At 39.6% G+C, this 18158-nt stretch overlaps 1 protein-coding gene across 2 annotated transcripts in view; it reads right to left on the bottom strand.

The window, feature by feature from the left end:
- Positions 1–466: 466 nt before the first annotated feature.
- Cdc42 (cell division cycle 42) overlaps positions 467–18158 on the bottom strand; it is a 39772-nt gene continuing 22080 nt past the window's right edge. Inside the window, exons 3-6 of one of the 2 annotated variants that reach the window (XM_031379121.1) lie at positions 16623–16695; positions 13078–13187; positions 12787–12984; positions 467–1962 (exon numbers count right to left, since the gene is read on the bottom strand). In XM_031379121.1, coding sequence (XP_031234981.1) covers positions 1873–1962; positions 12787–12984; positions 13078–13187; positions 16623–16695 — 471 coding nt within the window. In that variant the 3' untranslated portion in view covers positions 467–1872. Of the gene's footprint in view, positions 1963–3223; positions 3407–12786; positions 12985–13077; positions 13188–16622; positions 16696–18158 lie in introns of those variants that run through there. The other variant, XM_031379122.1, reaches the window with a different exon arrangement.

Genomic DNA, 18158 nt, shown 5'->3' on the forward strand with positions numbered 1-18158 from the left:
TAACCATATTAACTAAGTTAATATGAGAGGAACAACAACCTAGGAGCAGTGGTTCTCAAACTTGCCTGTATTTTACATGCCCAGAAAACTATTTTTAAGATTTTACTATACAAGCTATACTTTAATGCAGGCAGGCTGGGGCAAGCAGTCTACTTTCCACTGCACTACAGGAGTATGCTAATGTGGCTTCCATGAGGTGAGTGCTGCGCAAACATTTCTGCACTTACTACCCTGGCCTACTCAGCATACAAGGTGAGTTTCAGAGCTGGCTGTCAATTTTGGGAAAGAAGTCATAAACCTAAACATATGGGGGTAACAACTCAAGCTTACTGTAGAGAACAAAATAAAGCTTTAAAATTTTATCCCAAAATTTGTTAGATGTTGATGTCATGTAAGAGTCACATCATCCTCACTTCTAAATACCTGAAAAGTAAGAGACGAGGAAAATAACAACCTTCAGGCTCACTTGTGAAGGGTTTTGTTTGTTTAATACATCTGAAAAGAATTCATATACAAAGAGTTGAGACACAAGAAAGCATTGGTTCGGCACTAACGAATCCACAAGATCAGGACTGGGGAAGGAGATTACCTAAACATTTTCAAAAACTGGAACCTGCAAACAAAATAATCTGATAAAGTCTCTATTAACACTTATAAAGAATCGTGAGGCTCTCGCCATTTTTCTTGCGCGAGCTTCGGCCAGTTGTTCAAAGGTTCCTCACAGGAAGAAAAAAGGGGATAGCCCTGACAGGTCCCCATGTTGGTTAAAAGTATGCTCCCCACCCCACATGCTCATTGCTCCTTAATGAAGCAGGCCTGTAACCTTATCCCCTGAAAGGCGATGGCAGTCATCAGTATTGATGTGTTTCCTAACACCATCTCGTAAGGAACCCTATGTACCAGGTCTTCAGCTGAATCCAGGAACACTACACAGTGAGTTGTGAATCTATGCTAAGCATATGAGAAAATGACTGACAGGGGCAAAAGAACTTCTTTTTTTTTTTTTAATTAGGAACTCAATCCATTTGGTATATTTCAAAGGTGCAATACTTTTCATTTATCAATGAAAGAAGTTAAAAATTATCCCCCTCCCCAAATCAGCAAATGGCAAACAAATCCCCTTGAAAGTCACAGTCACGTATAGAGTACATCCTAGAAAGATGGGTGAGGCAGCTTCCACCCACCGTCATGAGTTTCATCAAAGACTGGATCCACTCAAGGGTGGATAGAAAAGGCAACTTTCAAGAAGGAGTATGTTATTAAACGAGGCATTTCTATACTCCTTCCTAAGAGCACCAGGTGGGGACATATTTGCTAAACTAGACCTAGGGAGTGGAATGTGGAAATAATCTGTTCTCCTCCCCCACAGGCTGTCCTCTGGTTAACAAATTTTAAAATACAAGTCTAAGAAACAACCCCACACACACCCCAAAAGGAGAGAAGGGTTGAGGAAAAAACAAAAACAGAAGACACTACGATGCCCCAGATCACTCTCCAAAATGGAACCAGGGAGCAGCTCTGACAACTTGAATTAGTCTGTTACAGTCAACACAAGCATGCCTTGCTTTTAAACAAAACAAAACAAAATGTTTGCGGGGATTTTTGTTGTTGTTTTTTTTTTTTTAAACAAGGAAAACAAAAACTAGCACTCATTGCTTTTCAGACAATACATAATTATTCAAAATTATTACTGGAAGGGCAAGGAAGGGCCATACTAATGGGCCTTGTCTCACATGAGTGCATGTGGGTAGGTGCAGGGCGTTTGTCATTATTGCAGAAACGAATTTTAATTTTTAATCTTTAGTTTGATTTAAACATTGCTTTTAGCATGATGACAACACCAGCTGTGCAGAAAGGGCTCTGGAGATGCGTTCATAGCAGCACACACCTGCGGCTCTTCTTCGGTTCTGGAGGCTCCAGGGCAGCCAATATTGCTTCATCAAACACATTCTTTAGGCCTTTCTGAAAAGGGGTAGAAAGAAGAAATGGGCAATCTGATTTTCAGTATCACAACAGAACTGGAGTTCATGTTTAAAACAGTCAAACCCCAAAGACAGTGGGCAAACAAAGAAACATTAATAACCCTGAAACCCAACCTAATAATTTTGCTTCACTCAGTTGTCTTGTCAGGGCACAGGAGAGATTCAGCAATGCTGGCACAGATGAGCAGATTCATTAAGTGGTCCTTTGAGATACTTTTTGCAAACCAATATGTGTCACAAGAAGCAGACAAGCACATGTCATCTGCTCATTCAATGAGGCGTGTAGTGTGTAACTAAAACATTTTACATAGGGAACAAGGGAAGCAGAGTTCTGCATTCAAACGGAGCAGCAGCATATGAAATAGAGAATACACCTGGGCAGCATCCATGTTGTATGGAAGGCAGGGAATGGACAGCAAGGGTATGGCATCTGTAAATACAATCATCTTGAACTCCCTTTATCCCACTGATTAGACAAAGCCAAGGGGATTCAAGGAAGCAGAGGTGGGTACCTGATACAAGAGTGAGGTTAGAGCCAGTTATTGCAATAGGAATAAAGCTTCACCAGGCATTTATACAAACAATTGTATATTTTTAATTTCAAAATGTAAAGATAACCACAACTGTATGTTTCCCTCACAATAGAATCAAAAGCAGGAAAATATAAAGGCAGTAGCTTTACATTTCAGTATCAGCAAACCTTAAGTCAATTGTTAAATGGATGCTAGGATTAGGAGATAATGTGTAACAATGAACTCATAAAGCAGTAAGCAGATACATGGATACCTTCCCCATCCCAGAATGACAAACACTCCACCTACAGCACAAACAGCCAAAGCAAGAGCAACACAAAAGTTTCACTGCACACGGGAAAACCATGAGAATCCTCCCTTCCCCATTACACTCTACTAGCAAGTCAACCCTTTTCACAGTTTGTCATGCAATTACAATTAACAATCAGGAAGAGTAAAATGATGTTTAGCAATACTTTCTCCATCTAGAACTAACATCTAGAAGCGTTAAAACTCTTATTTTCTCCAAGACATCATTCTTAATGCCAGACCACATTCCCTTTTGCAATAATTCAAACCAAAGCTCTGAGCATCAGGCAACTCAAGCAGCAGAAGGTTAAACAAGTCCAAGGTGACTACTGATCACAAACATACTCTAATTGTGTTCATGATCAAGAATGAGTACAGAGTTTGCTCTCTCAGAGGTGCTGAGTAAGAAGACGCAGAGGCTTGCACACAGGATGGTTTTATTCCTTTGTTTTAAATGGTCTTTCTACAGTAGTGGGACAGGAAGCAGCAGCAAAGAGGGGAAGGAGAAACGGTTTAGAATATACAGCACTTCCTTTTGGGTTGAGTTTCCGGAGGCTCGAGGGCAGCTAGGATAGCCTCATCAAACACATTCTTCAGACCTCTCTACAAGACAGAGGGGAGGAGAGAGAATAGCAGCCAGGTTAGAGGATTAGAGAGACTAGCAGTTAAAATAGCAGTCTGGATTAAAAGAGCTGAATTCACAGAAGCAATGTGTTAAGGAAAGGAGAAACTAGAATGTTCATTCTTAAGTGAGGGGGTATCATTCTTAAGTGAGGGGGTATTGAGGATAGAAAACTGGATAGAAATTTCAACTCAAAAAAGTTAATTAAGCAAGAAAAAATAATGAAAAATGCAGTATGTTAATTTCTAAAAGAATCACATACTGAAATCTAGTATTATATTTTGGTTTAAAATCTCAAGAGAAAAAATATATAAACACAAGATAGATATTTTAGAAAAGTGAGATTCCCCCAACATTACTATTGATGATAATGACATTCCTTCTTTGGAAATGAATCTATTAGAATTCCAGGCTTTTGTGAATTCAGCCCCTGAATAACTAAAGGGCACCAACAGCAACTACCAGGCATGCTACATGTTCAGTGACCGATCTGGATGGGACTGATCAGGATTTAAAAATCAGTTTCCCAGCCACAGGAGTATTCCCTATGCAACAGTAGCAATGACCATAAGGAATGGACCCCAGAAACAGCATGCACTTCAGGTACTAGAGCAAGGAACCACCACCCAAGTCATAAGGAAACAGAATGGGGACTCAGAATGGGAGTCAGCAAGCAGTCCAATGCTTTCAGATGTCTGCATAGGTCCAGCACAAGTAGCATGGAATGAAAACAGAACATCCTCACATCTAGAGACTAGACTTGAAATACACTTACAGCTCCGCCAGACTCCACGGATACTGCAATTCACAGCAGTGGAACTCTGAGCCCAGACAGATGGCTTACCCAGGAGCTCACAAGTTTACCACTCAGAGCAGTTCACATGTTCTTTAGGTCAGTTTGATTTAAAAATGTCTCCCAATCCAAGAACATAGCCCCAGTGGTGTCAGCCACTGGACTACCTACTACCCCAGTCATTGTCCTCCTCCTACCCTACACCCCCAGAAGCCATATCCACACAATCCATTTGATACAAAATAAATGAGATAGCAATCAAAAAATAAGGTTTACACATTTTCTTCTTTTACATCCTTTTCCCAGTAGAAATACTAGACTAATGCTAAAGTACTTCTGAAGTCTATCCATGCATCTGTATGAATACTCACAGGCAAATACAACAAGAAACCAGAGGGTGGGAGGGAAATACTTTGTAATAACTATAATGGGGAAAAAGGACTGTGAGAAAGTTGGGTATACTAGATTGAAGAAGGAACTCCTAGCCAGGTGAGACTGAGTTAATCCCAGCACTCAGAAGGCAGACAGGAGAATCCTGAGCTTGAAGCCAACCTGAGCTACAGAGTGAAACCTGTCTCGAAAGAAAGAAAGAAAGGAAGAAAGAAAGAAAGAAAGAAAGAAAGAAAGAAAGAAAGAAAGAAAGAAAGAAAGAAAGAAAGAAAAGAAGAAGAAGAAGAAGAAGAAGAAGAAGAGAGAGAGAGAGAGAGAGAGAGAGAGAGAGAGGGGAAGCCTTTTTTTAATAATTAAAAAAAAGACAACCTTTTCTTCTATATTTACTTTGGGAAAAGATCAACAAGTATCTTATAAAACAAAGTTAATCTTAGCTTCATTACTATCTTGTTAAATAAAATTTTAGCTATAGAGGAATCCACAAATTGAACCTGAAGTTTGAACTTCTACATATAAGCACAAGCCCCATTTTCGATCTTTTACTTCTTTGATTTCTCCGAACTTCAAAATCTGGAAAGCAAAAGGACATTTTCCTCCCCATGCATCCAGTTCCAAATGACTCAATAATACAATGGAAATCTTACAGAAAGTATCCAACTGTCTAAAACAAGCTTCGCCAGTAACCTGAAACTGAGTCCATATTGTCTATTTAACTCTATTTCTCCAAAGCATCCCATATCTAAAGAACAGAGATCCTGCCTCAATACATGCTGTTGGGTTCCACATACTTTCTCTCCTGCCTCCCCACTACACATGCATGCACACACGCACACCTGTTTTCACCCCTCGGGTAGGGATAATACTAGAACACTATTTGTCTTATTGCTTATTGTCTCAGTCTGTACTCTAAAAGGTTAAATTCTTGTGAAGTTTTAAACATTTGCTTCTACAATGAGATCAACTGCTAAACTGGGCTAGGGGGATGTAGAACTAAGAAATTGGTCCTTAAAATTATCCTGCAGAATCTGGTTAAGCACAAAGGCTTTACGTTTAAATACACAACCAAGCAAAATGCTGAGAGCTTAAATTATGCATCCAGTCCTTCACACACTAAATCTCTCATAAAAACTCTATGTATAACTGTATTATTGACATATATTTGATCAAGAACCCAACAGTATCAAAAATTGTATTTTATATATTAGTAACCTTCATTTTCATTAGGCATGTAGATCAGTTGTACCAATGCCAATCACTACCAAAATTCTTTCCTTTGTTCCTAGAACCACACTCAAAACCAGGAATGGGCAATATATGGTGAATAACTATCAACTTTTCCGAATCCAGACACATCTGGGAAATGACCTCTTGAGTATGCTTGTGGGGATGAACTTGATTCTACTGAATGATGTGGGAAGAGCTACCTTAATTGTGGGTGGGACAATTTCCTGGGCAGAGGATTCAGGACTGGAAAAGGATAAAGTAAGCTGACCACCAGCACACACTCCGTTCCTTTTCTAGACTGGGTACAATGTGACCAATGACTTGAGCTCCTGCTACCTTGACATTCTGCACATAATAGACTGTACTTTAACTGTAAGCCTGAATAAACCTTCCTCCTTTAAGTTGCTTCTGCCAGGGTATTTTGCTAGAACAAGAGAAAAAGAACTAAGACACAGTGCTATAAAGCTATGGAGATTGAACTGCACACGTGTTCGCTCTCACTTGCTGCTCCCTGAATTCAGCTCCAAGAGGACTTCTAGACACATCACTCAAAAATAGCCAGAGGAAAACTCTGTAAGGGAAGTAATTCCCTTAAAAACACAGGAGACTGTAGATAACACATAAGACATGTTTTTGTGGACTCTGGCAAAAGGAGACCAGAGAGTAGCATCCTCTGACTTAAAAGCCTCAAATACTGCACTTAATTCTGCCCCAGCTGAATTATCCTAGAAATTGTGTGGTATCATTTATCAAAACTAGTAAGGAAGAAAAATTTAAGTATCTAAAATGAGAGCAGGAAGGGGAGGGGGGAGGCAGGAGAGAGGGAAGGAGAGAGGGAGGGAACACACACACCCATTTTTTAAGTCTGCTCTTATCTGAACCTCACTTGACAGCTTACTAACCCCATCTTGACTCTTAGTTACAGATACTTCCACTGGGCTCCTCCCAGGGACCTAGCATTAGTACCAGGGATGGCAGCATATAAAAGGCTTTCAACTGGCCATGTGATTTCATCATCTTAAGATGACCATATGATATAAAGCAACAATTATAAAACTAAGTCCTAATGAATTCTCTGTTTATTACTATATCTCCTTTTAGACTAAGAGTAACAAGTCTAAATACTATAAATTGGTACAGGTTTTTACTATGAAATAATATATTAGCACACTATATATATGATTCAACCCTGGTTTAAAATATTCTTTAGATGATGATGAAAAGTCAAGGTTATAAAGGTCTACTCAGATTAACAAAAGCTAACGTAAGCTGTTCATAGCCACTGCATGCTTGTTTCTGACTGATCTTGTATGCATGAATAAATGTAGTTCCTTTCTCCTGCTGCCAGCCTCCTACGCTCACTCAATTCATGTCTTGGTTTTAACAGGGATTTGGATGTTATTTAAATATGGATAATAATATTAAAATTGTTTTATACTGTTCTTCTGTTGGTTTATACTGTTCTACTTCATTGTTGGCTTTAAAAATGGGTTACCACTCATCCTTTTCAGACCCAGGCATGTTTATAATAAAGCCCAAGGTCACAAACAGGATCACTGACTTATAAATTATCAGATATGGATAAAACTCATAACCAGGATTAGTAATTCAAAGTTTGTACTTAGATAACCTTAAACCATGTGACACAGTTCCATTCTGGGATATAAACAACACATGACTGCTTGCCATCTGTGCTATGGGATAAAGAAGCTGCAAGCCATGGCTTCATCGCCATCTTGACTAAGAACTGCAAGCACATGACATGAACTGACCAAGGAAACAGGTTACCAAGGATGCTTTTATGTCCTATAAAGATCCCCACATAAAGGCCAGAAAAGTGCCCAGTCTCTATTTATAAACTATGTTTATAGACTTACAAATTTTATTTTGATACTAGAAGAGCTTCAATTCAAAACCATGATTTGTAAATCTAAACCTAACAGGGATAAAAAACAAAGTCCTAGTCTTAGGAAGCTGCTAAATTATTATAAACTGTTAAGGATAATTAAGAAATGCTAGTTGAGGGGCTGGAGAGATGGCTCAGCGGTTAAGAGCACTGACTGCTCTTCTGAAGGTCCTAAGTTCAAATCCCAGCAACCACATAGTGGCTCACAACCATCCTTAACAAGATCTGATGCCCTCTTCTGGATTGTCTGAAGACAGTTACAATGTACTTATATAAAATAAATAAACAAATAAATAAATAAATCTTAAAAAGAAAAGGAATGCGAGTTGAGAGTAACCTTATAAATGATCAAATCTTTTAATGTTCAAAAATATATTTGAGGTTTGCTATAAACTGTTGTAGTTAATTACAAGATTAAGTTTTATTTAGCCCCTTGTTTTATGTTTGCAAGGTACAGTTTAGAGCAGATAACTGAAAACAGACCAAGATTGTTTAACTCAGATATGCTCAGTGGGTATTAGCCCTCAAGCCTGTCAGAGACCTGCTGAGTATGGCACTTAGTATGTTTAAACTTATTATATGACAGTGACTCCCAAATCCTAACAGTGACACACAACCCACCTCTGCAAGTTCTTCAAGAAGATATAGGCACAATGTCAAAGGACTCCACCTGGATTGTAGTGTACTAACCAGTAGACAGACTGCCCCAATGCCTTGACCACTAGAGCCCAGCCTGAACTGTGAACAAACAGGACACTGGAAAATTGATTGCTACGTGTTTCTTTAGACAAGATGACGTCAATCTCTCCCATGTTCTTCCTCCACATAAAAGGTCTCTCATCTTCTGTCCTAATGGCCAAAGATTGCCTCTGACCACAGTGCCTTAGTGACCACAGCAATCTGGGACAACTGTCTAGATAGTGGGCTATGGACTAGTCTCTGTCATTTTAATTGATAGGTTTGACATTCAGATTACAATGTTTCCTTCTCAGGTCTCTGATCACATTGACAGCTAAACTAACTATAGCTTGACAGCAAGAGATCATCAGGCAACTAGCTCTTTACCACTGTTCATTAGTCAATTCATTAGTTAGTTAAAACTACTAGGTCTCTTATTAAAAAGACAAACATGTTTGCCTTGCTCACAGGCTTCATGTTCAAAGATAAACAGGTTTCAATATAATTTTTTACTATTCCTTTATGAAAAGGAACTCACTTTATTTACAAAGTGACTGCTCTCAGGAATCAACCACCTGTGTCTCATGGTAAGTAACTGGATAGAAAAAAGATGTAAAGTTTATATAAGGTCTGAAGATAGGAAAGCTTAGGAGGATCTAAGAATGTGCTTTAGACACTAAGGTTTTTTAAGGTTGATAAATGCAAGTGAAAGCTTAAATGGTGATAAGAAAGTGATTAACAGCCGGGCAGTGGTGGCGCACACCTTTAATCCCAGCACTTGGGAGGCAGAGGCAGGCGGATTTCTGAGTTCGAGGCCAGCCTGGTCTACAGAGTGAGTTCCAGGACCGCCAGAGCTATACAGAGACACCCTGTCTCAAAAGAAAAAAAAAAAAAAATAGACATGAAAAATGCTTCAGAGTTCTTCCCCTCACTATGCTACTGCTGTATTTGGACCTCAAAAGTACAGAGTTCTAATACTGATCAATGGAATTCTGATGTTATGAATCTAACTCTGGTAAAGCCTTCCACTATATGATCCAACACGGTCACAAGTTCAAGATTTTAAATTTCCTCTGGTTGTCAATTTTAAGTATAGACTAAAAAGTATTTCTCACTATACACCCAGTCTTCTGGAGAAGCCCCTCTTTCACAGTCTACAGTCACACTGAAAACCCAGATCAAGTGAGCTTTTGCCCTTTCTGCTCCACAGGTTTCCATCTTCTCTAAGCTCACCTTAAAGAGTGTTCATGCTTTTAACACAAAATCAGTTCCCAAGCCTCTACCATGACACAAAGATTTATGTCTGCTGCCTTTTTCTATAACTCGGATTTCCCTATAGATTACAAACAGTGGTGATTGCTAACATGTCTAAAATTTATCTTTCTGTAAACTTAAAGATTACTGTAAGCTTCAAAGAATGCACTTGGATCTACCTCTCATGGGTCAAATGGACTCTAGATAAGTACCCCTGTCGGTCAACAGCCTATTCCGGGAGTGGGATTCCTTCCCCTTTTGCTGGTTTTAAGAATCAAGTGTTTCCTCAAAATCTGTACCTAGGACAGCTCCAAAGCAGTTACCCAAAGGTGCTCCAGTCCAGCCTCACAGACTGCCTCAACTGGGCCTGCACTTTCCCAATTGCAAATGGTCCCACAGATCCTGGACAGCCATCCAACACCCAAGCTCTCCCACAACTTGACCAGTATCCCAATTTTCTTAGGCTCCCCAAAGATGACATCACCCTCATCAGCAGGAAGTAGACTATAAAGCACACAACGCCCTCACTCCTGCTCCACCACCAACTCTTCCTAGTTCCTCATTTTTAATTAAGCAAAAAGGGAAGAATGTTAGCTTACAGACAATTCCATTAGGCTCCTCCCAGAGACCTACCAACAGCTTACATCATCATCATCTTCTACAGCCATCACCTGCTACAGCCAAGAGGTACGGGCTGCATATAAAGGACTGCCCACCTACCCCAGTCCACTACCACTGCCACACCACTCCTTGTGTGTTCTCAATGGTCTCTCTCTCCCTTTCTATTCCCCGAGCCCCTTTCTCTCCCTCTCTTTCTACCCTCATGGCTCACTCGCTGCCTTTACCCTTTCCCAGGTCCTCACTCCTCTCCCTTCCCCCAATAAACCCCCTTTATACCAGATCTGTTGTTGTATGTCATAATTACTCAGTGGCACACCTTGCCACGGACCCACCATAGTACTCCCTCACTACATTATATTTCCTAACACTAACCACTCCAAACCGTTCAGCAAAAGTACAATATGGGAGGTAGGCAATGCAGACTAAACAGGCTCTCCATAAACACAGTCCTCTCACAAAACAACATACTGAAGCCAGGCATGTTCTTAGGTATTACTGCTGAACATCACCTCTATAAAGCCAGGTTTGATAGTGTAATTCTGTAACCCCAGTATTCAAGAGGCTGAGGCAAGACTTCCACAAATTCCACATTAGTCAGGGCTACAAAATAAGTACAAGGTTAGCCTGGGCTACATAGCAAATCAGTAAAAGAAAAGGGGGGGGGGGGTTTGCGCTGGAAAGATGTGTAATTTGTGGGTCTAAGAAAGTGATTTAAAGTGTGTAAATGCAACTTGGAAAGGTCTAAGGAAGTGATTTAAGGTATGTGAAAAATGATTAAGGTATGTGAAAAATGATTAAGGTATGTGAAAAATGTTTCAGATTTCTTTCCTGCTCACTAGACTATTGTTACATTAAGACTTCAAAACTTCAACATTGTAACATTCACCAATGGAGTTCTGATAAGCTACTGCTCTAGCCCTGATAAAGCACTAACTACTACTATCATAGGTACAGGTTCAAATTTTTTACTTTCTTTTGGTTGTTTTCTAAATATAAATTTAAAATTGTTTCTCACTGCACTGAAAACATCTTTGGCTTACAGACACTTGTTAACTTTTTCTATATTGAGGAATTCAGTGCAGATTACAAATAGCAATAATGCTAATTTATATAAAACTTTTATATAAATTTTTTGTAAACTTTGTAAAATTCATATTAGCTTTAGGAAGTTGACAGAGGTCAAACAGATTCCAAGTAAGTATTCCTGTCACTCAACAGCTTATGTGTTCCTACTACTGCATATATCTCTTGAGGGAGAGCTCTCCCATTCCCCTGACCTTGGGACTCCTCCCATCCTCATCACCCCCACCCAACTACCAGGACCACAGGCCTGGAAGTTTCAACTGTATACCCAAGATAAAGACTTTCCCTAAGCTCCTCATCTTTCCATTCTGCTTTTCATCTGTATGTCCCCACAGATTTCCAATCAAGTGAAGAATATAAACTGCTCCAAACATGCCAGCCTCAGGTGGTCCTTTAGAATCAGCAATGCTGCCGGGCGGTGGTGGCGCACGCCTTTAATCCCAGCACTTGGGAGGCAGAGGCAGGCGGATTTCTGAGTTCAAGGCCAGCCTGAGCACCTGCTTTGAGCCAGCATTCCAGACTGCTCAAAGCACCCTAACTTCCTTCACTTCCCAACCTTAAACAGGCATCCCAGGGCTGGAGAGATGACTCGGCAGTTAAGAGCACTGACTGCTCTTCCAGAGGTCCTGAGTTCAATTCCCAGCAACCACATGGTGGCTCACAACCATCTGTAATGAGATCTGATGCCCTCTTCTGGTGTGTCTGAAGAGAGTAGCAGTGTACTCAAATAAATAAATAAAAAATAAATAAATCTTTAAAAAAAAACAAAAACAAAAAAACCAGGCATCCCAGTCTTCCAGTCTTCCTGAGCCCTGACAACAATGTCTTAATTGCAGCTAAGAAGCAATTACAGAAGAGATTACGTTGCCCTTATCAAAACAAAAGAATGTTTGGACTGTCAGGGCCAAATTCTGACAGTTGTACAAAAGTCCTCATTCCTCAGGAAATCAATTCCTTATCACTGGCAGAGGGACAAATGGCTACCTATGATGCCTATTAGCATAACCAAGTGCAAGCTGGCCTCCACGCTCTGCTCACCAACTCCTTACCCTAAAATTCTCCAGCTCAGAAGCCCCCACCCCCAGCTTCTCACTCCCTTCTATTTCAGCTCGCTCTTGGTCCTCCTCTCTCTCTTCTTCCTTCAAACCCCACTAACACCATGACCAAGTCCAGTTTGCTAGCCGTGTTCAGTCAGTCTACTATTTTCTCTCTCCCCTCTGGATTCTTCCTGATATGTCTCCCTTATATCTACAATAAAAACCTTCCTCTCAACTATACCTTACTACACTCACACAGTATACATTTACAGCCAAATTTTTAAGGGAAAAAAGAAAGAATAAAAGGAAAGAGCCGCTGTATTCCAATGCTCAAAACAATTGACTGCACAGAGACACAGGTTCCAGAACCCTTACCTGTGTGAGGGCGGAGCACTCCACATACTTGACAGCCTTCAGATCCCGCGCCAGCTTTTCAGCAGTCTCTGGAGTAATAGGCTTCTGTTTGTTCTTGGCAAGTTTCTCAATAGTAGAGGGGTCATCTCTGAGATCAATTTGGGTCCCAACAAGCAAGAAAGGAGTCTTTGGACAGTGGTGAGTTATCTCAGGCACCCACTAAAAGCAAGGTTTTAAAATGCTTTGTTAAGCTACAAGCCACAGGGCAACAGAAATTCTCTGCAGGTTTCAAAGGGGCAGAACCTGACTTACCTTTTCTTTCACATTTTCAAATGAGGATGGAGAGACCACTGAGAAACATACTAGAAAAACATCTGTCTGTGGATAACTGAGCGGTCGTAGTCTGTCATAATCCTCTTGCCCTAAAGAAAAAGTTAGAGAGGTCGGCAACTGAACTTTGATATCCTTGTGGAATTAAAATCAGAGGTCAAAGGCTATAGCTATTTAGTATATAGAGTGATTACCTAGCATGCATACAGCCCTGGATTCAATCCCTATACCACATTAAAACCAGGCATGGTTGGCACAAGCCTATAATCTCAGCACTAGTGAGACACAGGCAGGAAGGTTAAGTGTGACCATGAGATCATATATCAAAAAAATTGTCAAAGATAGTCATAGCAGAGCTAGCAAGATCACTCAGTGGTAAAGATGGTGGCTAACCATCTGAGTTATTGCCTAACAACCTGAGTTCAGTCTCCAGAAAACAGATGGTGAAAGGAGAAAACCAACTCCCCCCAAGTTTAGCTTCTTGACCTCCACATACACATACACATGCATATGCTTCAAAATAAATAAATAAATGTAATTTAAAAGGAAAAAAGTGGAGATGGTATGCATGCTCATAAGCATGAGAAAGCATAGACAAGAGATCACAAGTTTGGGGTCAGCCTGGTCTACAAACCAAGCTCCAAGACAGCCAAAACAACATAGTAAAAGTCTGTTTCAAAAGAAGGGGGTAAGGGATGATTACAGCTCTGACAACACTTCAAGTATGCAGCTCTTAGCATATCAGCTATTAGTGACAAAGCAAATTTTCCTAATCAAAGGTATGGCTTAGTAATATACTGTTTGGGCAATCCTCTCTATGCTAATTCTATTTATATATGCCACTAACATAAACAGCAAGGAAATTGGCATATTATTTTCTTTTTTTTTTTAGTTCTTTATTAATAACTCAGTAATAATGTAACAACAATAAACTATTACCACAGATATAGTTTAAAAAATAATCATATTTACTTCTGGCTACTGAAGATCACAGTGAGACCACCTAACAAAATACTCTACTGAAGGCATGCACTATCCATAGTAACTACCATACTAAGTCCAGTGCTTGGCCCATAGGTGTATGTCAAAGTCCATATCTATAACTGGAAGGGCCTAGAAAAAATGAACTTGGCAAGAATGAAGGAGATGTAAAAAGAACAAAATACTTAGGAATTAGTCAAAGGTGAAAAAGAGTCACAAAATAAAAATGGCAAAAACTGCTGAACATAGGAAGTCCTAAGAAATGGAAAGACATCCTCTGCTCATATGGAGGATGACTTAAGATATCAAAAATGAATGAATGAATGAATAAATATACAAATAAATATATATAAAGATAGATAGGCAGACAGACAGACAGACAGACAGACAGATCGATCTTGGTAGGGTGTCTTGAAGGGGGAAAATAAGAACCATGATCTAGATGAGAGAATAATAACTAGAAAGCTAAGAGTTAACCAAATAACAAATGAATCCAATTTATAAAAAAAGGCAGAAGGCTTGACATTTCTCCAAAGAAAATATAACCCTCATGCATTATTGACAGGAACATAAAACAGCTACTGAAAAACAGAAGTTCCTAAAATAACTAAAAACAGATTTTTCACACTATTCAGCAACTCCACTTACAGCTATGCAGAGCTAAAGAACTGAAAGAGTCTCAAAGAAGGATTTGTTAACCTATGTTCATAGCAATATTACTAACAACAGATAAAACAGAAGCAGTTCAATGCACCAATATTTGTAATAGCTTACAATTGGGACCAAATGCAGCAGCTCACATGTGAAAACACAATTTGTGCTATGTTCAGTCAGAGTAGGACAGAACAGAACCAGTGCCTAAGTCTCTCTGCCTAAGAGAGGCTCTCTCTCACAGGTCAGACATAAGTGACTCATAAGCAATCCCAGAAAGGTAAAATAACAGAAGCCTACAAGCCCATCTATGGCCAAAAAGATCTGCAAAACACAAGCAGATTTTTGGGATATTAAAAATCAGATGGATGGACAGATAAAATAGACAAGAGACAATGGTAGCTATATTGATTGTGGTGGGGATCAATAAAATTCATCAAATCTAACACCAAAATGAATTTTATTATCATACTCAGTAACTTTTTAGCTGGGCGCACCTGGAATCCCAGCAGTCAGAACTGAGGCAGAGAGATTTTATATTCAGAACTAACTTGGACCACATAAGGATATTGTCGCAAAAACATAAAATAAAAATAAACAAACTTTTGAAGGACCCTTTTTAAATGCTTACAACTGGCCAGGTGTGGTGGCAGGCCTTTAATGTCAGTACTTGGGAAGCAGAAGTAGATCTGTAAGTTCAAGGTCAGCTGATCCACATAAAGAGTTCCAAGATAGCAAGGCCACACTGGTGTTTTGTTTTTTGTTTTGCTTTGTTTTGGGGGGTTTTGTTTTGTTTTCTGTTTGTTTAAAAGACGACACAGAGAAAAATGAAGGTGTGTACCCAATGTTAAAAACAAACTGAAATAATTTAGATAGCTGATTAAAAAAAAGGCAGTTGGTGGCGCACGCCTTTAATCCCAGCACTTGGGAGGCAGAGGCAGGTGGATTTCTGAGTTCGAGGCCAGCCTCGTCTACAGAGTGAGTTCCAGGACAGCCAGGGCTACACAGAGAAATCCTGTCTCCAAAAAACAAAAAACAAAAAGGTAGTGCTCTCAGCTAAATGTGGTTTATATGTAGTAAGACATTCTTGATATCTGCATCATACAGACAAAATATACTACATAAAATTTCTAATGAAACAACCATCCTAATAAATAAGTGTTTATTGGTCATATTTACACAACTAAGATTATTTCATTTCACAGTCTTATGTAGCCCAGCCTGGCCTTAAATTTGCCATAAGAGCTTTAGTTTCTAATCTTCCTGCTTCTGCCCAGGACTGCAGTGATTACAGACAGAACAGATTTAAGTAGTAATGCTGGGGAGTGAATGAGGACCTCATGCATACGAAGGGAGTATGTTACAAACTAAATTACATCCCTAGTCCCCAACTGTGAGGTCTGAACAAGGAACTGAAGTAAATATGTTTTCTGAGTTCATCTTCTTAGTCTCTTTCCAGTCCCCAAACCCACTGGAGTTTACCTAAGGATTCTCTAACTGTATTGTATCTTCTTTCAGACACCCAGGATACTCCAAACTCCTATTAGCCATCCGGGGTCAAGAGAAGGGAGGGAAGAGAGAGGGAAGAGAGGGAAGGAGAGGCAGGCAGGTAGGTTTTTTTGAGACAGGTCTGTCTACAGCCCTGACTGGCCTGGAACTCAGTATGTAGACCTCAAACTCACTATGTAGGCCTCAAACTCACAGAGGTTCAACTGCCTTTGCCTCCTGGGTGCTGGGATTAGGGGTGTGTGCCACCATTCTGACAACCCTGCTTAAATATTAGCAAAAGATAAATATACATGAATGATATACTAATTTCATGATATCCAAAAGATACCCAGTAGCAGCAACTGTTACAGCTACAGATCAAAATATTATGAGACATAAGTTTTCACCTGCAGTATCAAAAAGTCCAAGAGTGTATGGCTCTCCACCAATCATAACTGTGACTGCATAGTTGTCAAAAACCTAAAAACAAAACAAAGAAATGAAACATTGTTAGTGAGATAGTATAACTCCTAGTCACTTATTTCCTTCCCAAGGAGGAAATTCATTTTCCCTTAGTCCATTTCTTTTCATGTAACCAATCTCGACAACCAGGTTCTTACATGAGCTGAATGATTCTTGGGAAAAAGACTGTGTCCCAGATCATCTGTCTGACCCCAGCCTAGTACACGAGGAAACACAAAATCCAAAGTGTATCACACAAACCAGGCCTTTGACTACAGAGGACCCTTCCAGGCCTCTTCAAGGGGTGGGCAGTGAAGGAAAGTTGATATTCATTCTTTCTGACAACTAGTGGCACTAAGTTTTCGAATCAAACATTTTGCTAAAGAAAATAAATCAGCTTTTTTAAAAAAAAAAGGAAAAAATAAACTAGGCATAGTAAAATACTTTATAATCCCAGCACTCAGGAAGTAGAGGCAGGAAGAAAAACAGACCAAGGTCACTCTGACCTACATAGTGACTCTGAGGCCACTCTGAGTTATATAAACCTGTCCAAAAATAATTTTTTTTTTTTAAAAATCCCCTTCATGTCTAAAAATTGTAAGACCGTGCTAGATTTTAACAATGTCCAATATGATTTCTAAGAGACTACTTATTCACAGACAGTTCGGCTGGAGAGATGGCACAGTAGTTAAGAACTCTGGACTGTTCTTTCAGAGGACTCAAGTTCAGTTCTCAGCACCTATGTGAGGAGGCTCACAACCACCTCCAGGGAAATCTAACATTTCTGGCCTCTGTGAGCATTTGCACTCCTGTGGACATGAGACATCACACAAATAAAAATTAATAAAATAATTAATTAAAGAGAACAATAGGAAGGTGCCAGGCACGTTGGGTAGCATCTATCCTAGCCACTGGCAAGGTTAAGCATAGGAATCACTTGAACCCTGGACCAACATGAGCAACATAGTAAAAAACCTTGCCTCAAAAAAAAGGACGACAACAAAATCAGAATCAGAAAGCACTGAGCAGAGTCAGTGGTAGCCAGGGTTATACAGTGAAATGCAGTCTTACAAAACAAAACAAAACAAAAAAATCAAAAACAAAAACAGCACCCAAAAAAAAAAAAAAAACTTGATTTCCAAGCCTCATCTGCAAGTTGGACCTAAATTTTCTCTCCCATGATAGATGTGCGTAATTTTCTTCAGCTCTATCCCATAACTGGTAACTCAGCCCATAGATGAGCATAAAGATGCACTGAATACCAAATCTATTTCCATGCCAACAGAGACACTACAGTTTTCCCCAACAATACACAGATATATAAAACACCCAAAGCTCACTTTCAATGCATTACATCAAATAAAGTCATGGAAGACTTGGAAATCATGTTTGCAAGTAAAAACTCTAAGACACAATATTCCCAATGGCTACCTCACCTTAAGACATGATCCATATCACATCTCAAACCGTCTCAAAAAAAA

This window comes from Mastomys coucha, unplaced genomic scaffold, assembly GCF_008632895.1.
Source record: "Mastomys coucha isolate ucsf_1 unplaced genomic scaffold, UCSF_Mcou_1 pScaffold18, whole genome shotgun sequence".
Taxonomy (NCBI): Eukaryota; Metazoa; Chordata; class Mammalia; order Rodentia; family Muridae; genus Mastomys; species Mastomys coucha.